The sequence below is a fragment of the Mus caroli genome, chromosome X, assembly GCF_900094665.2.
Source record: "Mus caroli chromosome X, CAROLI_EIJ_v1.1, whole genome shotgun sequence".
Classification (NCBI taxonomy): Eukaryota; Metazoa; Chordata; class Mammalia; order Rodentia; family Muridae; genus Mus; species Mus caroli.
Window position 1 is genome coordinate 30,373,467 of NC_034589.1, and position 2,675 is coordinate 30,376,141.

The 2,675-nt window shown below is 40.7% G+C and overlaps 1 protein-coding gene across 1 annotated transcript in view; it reads right to left on the reverse strand.

The window, feature by feature from the left end:
• Positions 1 to 39: 39 nt before the first annotated feature.
• The window catches only part of Akap14 (A-kinase anchoring protein 14), an 18,602-nt gene continuing 15,966 nt past the window's right edge, over positions 40 to 2,675 (reverse strand). Inside the window, exons 6-7 of the mRNA XM_021153161.1 lie at positions 1,045 to 1,097; positions 40 to 153 (exon numbers count right to left, since the gene is read on the reverse strand). Of these exons, the coding sequence (XP_021008820.1) occupies positions 60 to 153; positions 1,045 to 1,097 (147 nt within the window). The 3' untranslated portion in view covers positions 40 to 59. The remainder of the gene's footprint in view (positions 154 to 1,044; positions 1,098 to 2,675) is intronic.

Here is a 2,675-nt window from a genome sequence, read left to right on the forward strand (position 1 = left end):
TATGATGTTTCATATTTTTAATGTGTGGATTATAAACATCCTCAAACATAACATAGGAATCAAACAACTTTAAAGGGAATGGACTCCAACAAAATATGCTTGGTCTCAGTAATGTCCCGCAGCCACTGTTCTCGAAATCGAATTTTTCCTGGTCTGTAGAGGAAGGGGAAAAATAACACACATACGCACAAAGCTTTTTTTTTTTTTTTTTCTTTTTGGTTTTTTGAGACATGGTTTCTCTGGCTGTCCTGGAACTCACTTTGTAGACCAGGCTGGCCTCGAACTCTGGGATTAAAGGCGTGCACCACCACCGCCCGGCCACACAAAGCTTTTATAATCAAAAGGTTGTGGCAGGACTTCCCTCATTACATTCCCAGTGAGCAAGATTCTGGCTGGGTTCTAGGTATATTCCTTTCTGTTCGTTAGACTTACGTGAGAAGTCTTTCAGAGAGCTGCTATACAGTAATGTGGGTTGTCACACACTAGCTACTTCAATATGAGTTTGGTGTGGCTCTTTATTGAGAGAGTGAGTTCTGAAACATCTCACTCTATAGCCTAGACAGGTCCCAAACTTATAGCAATCCAGCCTCCCAATTGCTGGGATTATAGACATGAGTATAATGCCTAAAAGGGGTTATATCATCCATAGGAAATTCAGTATAATTCTGAAGTTTTCCTGAAGAGGACTAGAGCTGTAGCTCAGTGGTAGAGTACCTGTGTGGCATGTGCAAGGCCCTGGTATTGATATCCAGCACCATACACACGCAGACACACACATACACATACTTAAAAATTTCTATAGAAATAATAGACATGACTCACTTTGTCCTACCAATCCTTAAGTTTCTAATTGCTAAAAAAGCATTTTTAAACAATTTTCTAGAGTAATGCTTGAATCCTACCTTCAGCCTATGCTATAGGATAAGTGGTCCAAAGATGAAGGGGGCCCTGCTTGAATTATCTGTGTCCATGGGCCTGTGGGAGTCCTAGAATGTGACAACCTTTACCTCACCCATTTAGAATAAGTCTCCAAATTTTAATTACCTTTGAAGTAGTTCTGAATTCTCAAAGATGTAAGAGACTTCAACAGGCATATCCTAAGAGAGAGGAACAAGCGTAAGCCTGGACCAAGCTCGCCGATGCTTAATCCTCCCAGTCCACCCTTATTTATATGTCTATGTTTGCATTTTCAGGGCCTGTTTTTATTAACTGGAATCCATTAATTGGTAGGTTTTTGGGTTTTTTGTTTTGTTTTTTTTTTTGTTTCTTTTACAAAATTATCTTTTTTTCTTAAATGCATTTTATACATCAAACATATTAATAATATTGAGTGTTTTGAGAATCAAATAACACATAAAAATGTGTTCAATGTTTATATTCATATCTTTTCATAATTGGTAGCTTTTTAATATTTCAAACCTATTCAGGGAAAGGTCACAGATACCTTAAGCTACCCCACAAGATTGGAGACAGCTGGTCGAGGCTTGGGTCGGTTCCTCCCTAAGAGCCCCAGGAATCAGTCTTTTGTCTCCTTTTTAATTTTTTTTTGGTAGGGGAGGGGTTGGAAATGTTTTATTTTGAAGCAGGGGTTTTCCTATGTTACATATGTGGGACTGAGTTCCTAGCTGCAAATAAACCTCCTCACAACCTCTTTCCCGAGTGCTCGGATTGTAGCTGTGCTACCACACCTAACAAATGCATTTGGGTTTTGGAGATAGGGTCTCAGGCAGCCCAGGCTGGACTCAGTATGTACAAGGTTGGCTTTGTTATAGATCCTCTTGCCTCCCCACCTCCCAAGTTCTAGAACTACAGTTATTTGCTACCAAGCCTAGCTCCAACAAATACATTTTTTCCAAAGAGGAAAAATTTTGGGGGGGCTGGGCAGTGGTGGCACACTTTTAATCCCAGCAACTGAGGAGGCAGAGGCGGGTGGATCTCTGTGAGTTCAAGGCCACCCTGGTTTTACTGAGCAAGTTCCAGAACAGCCAGGGCTACACGGAGAAACCTTGTCTCCAAAAATTAAAAACAACTACAAAAAAAAAGAGAGTTATTTTTGACTCCCGGTTTTAGATTCTTTCAGTTGATGATGGTAGGGGAAGTCATAGTGTCAGGAGCAGGATATTTGGTTATATGTACATACAGGAGACAGGAAGCGCAGATGAAGCACAGACAAGCTTCAAAGGCCCACCCCTAGTTATGTAGTTACACACTTCTGCCAGCTAGAACCCACCTAAAAGCTTCACAGCCTTCAAAATAGTGTCACAACACCAACTCATATATTTTTTTCATATAGGATCTTAATATGGTAGTCCAACTGGCCTTGAATTCAAGGTAATCAATGCTTTTGCCTCAGACTCAATAACGTTAAGATTATATGTATGAACTAATCTGCCCATCTGTTGTTGACTTTTTCTTAAGATTTATTTATTATTATACATAAGTACACTGTAGCTGACTTCAGACACACCAGAAGAAGGTGTCAGATCTCATTACGGGTGGTTGTGAGCCACCATGTGGTTGCTGGGATTTGAACTCTGGACCTTCAGTAGAGCAGTCAATGCTCTTACCTGCTGAGCCATCTTGCTAGCCCCTGTTGACTTTTTTGTTGTTGTTGTTTTCGAGACAGGGTTTCTCTGTGTAGCCCTGGCTGTCCTGGAACTCACTCTGTAGACCAG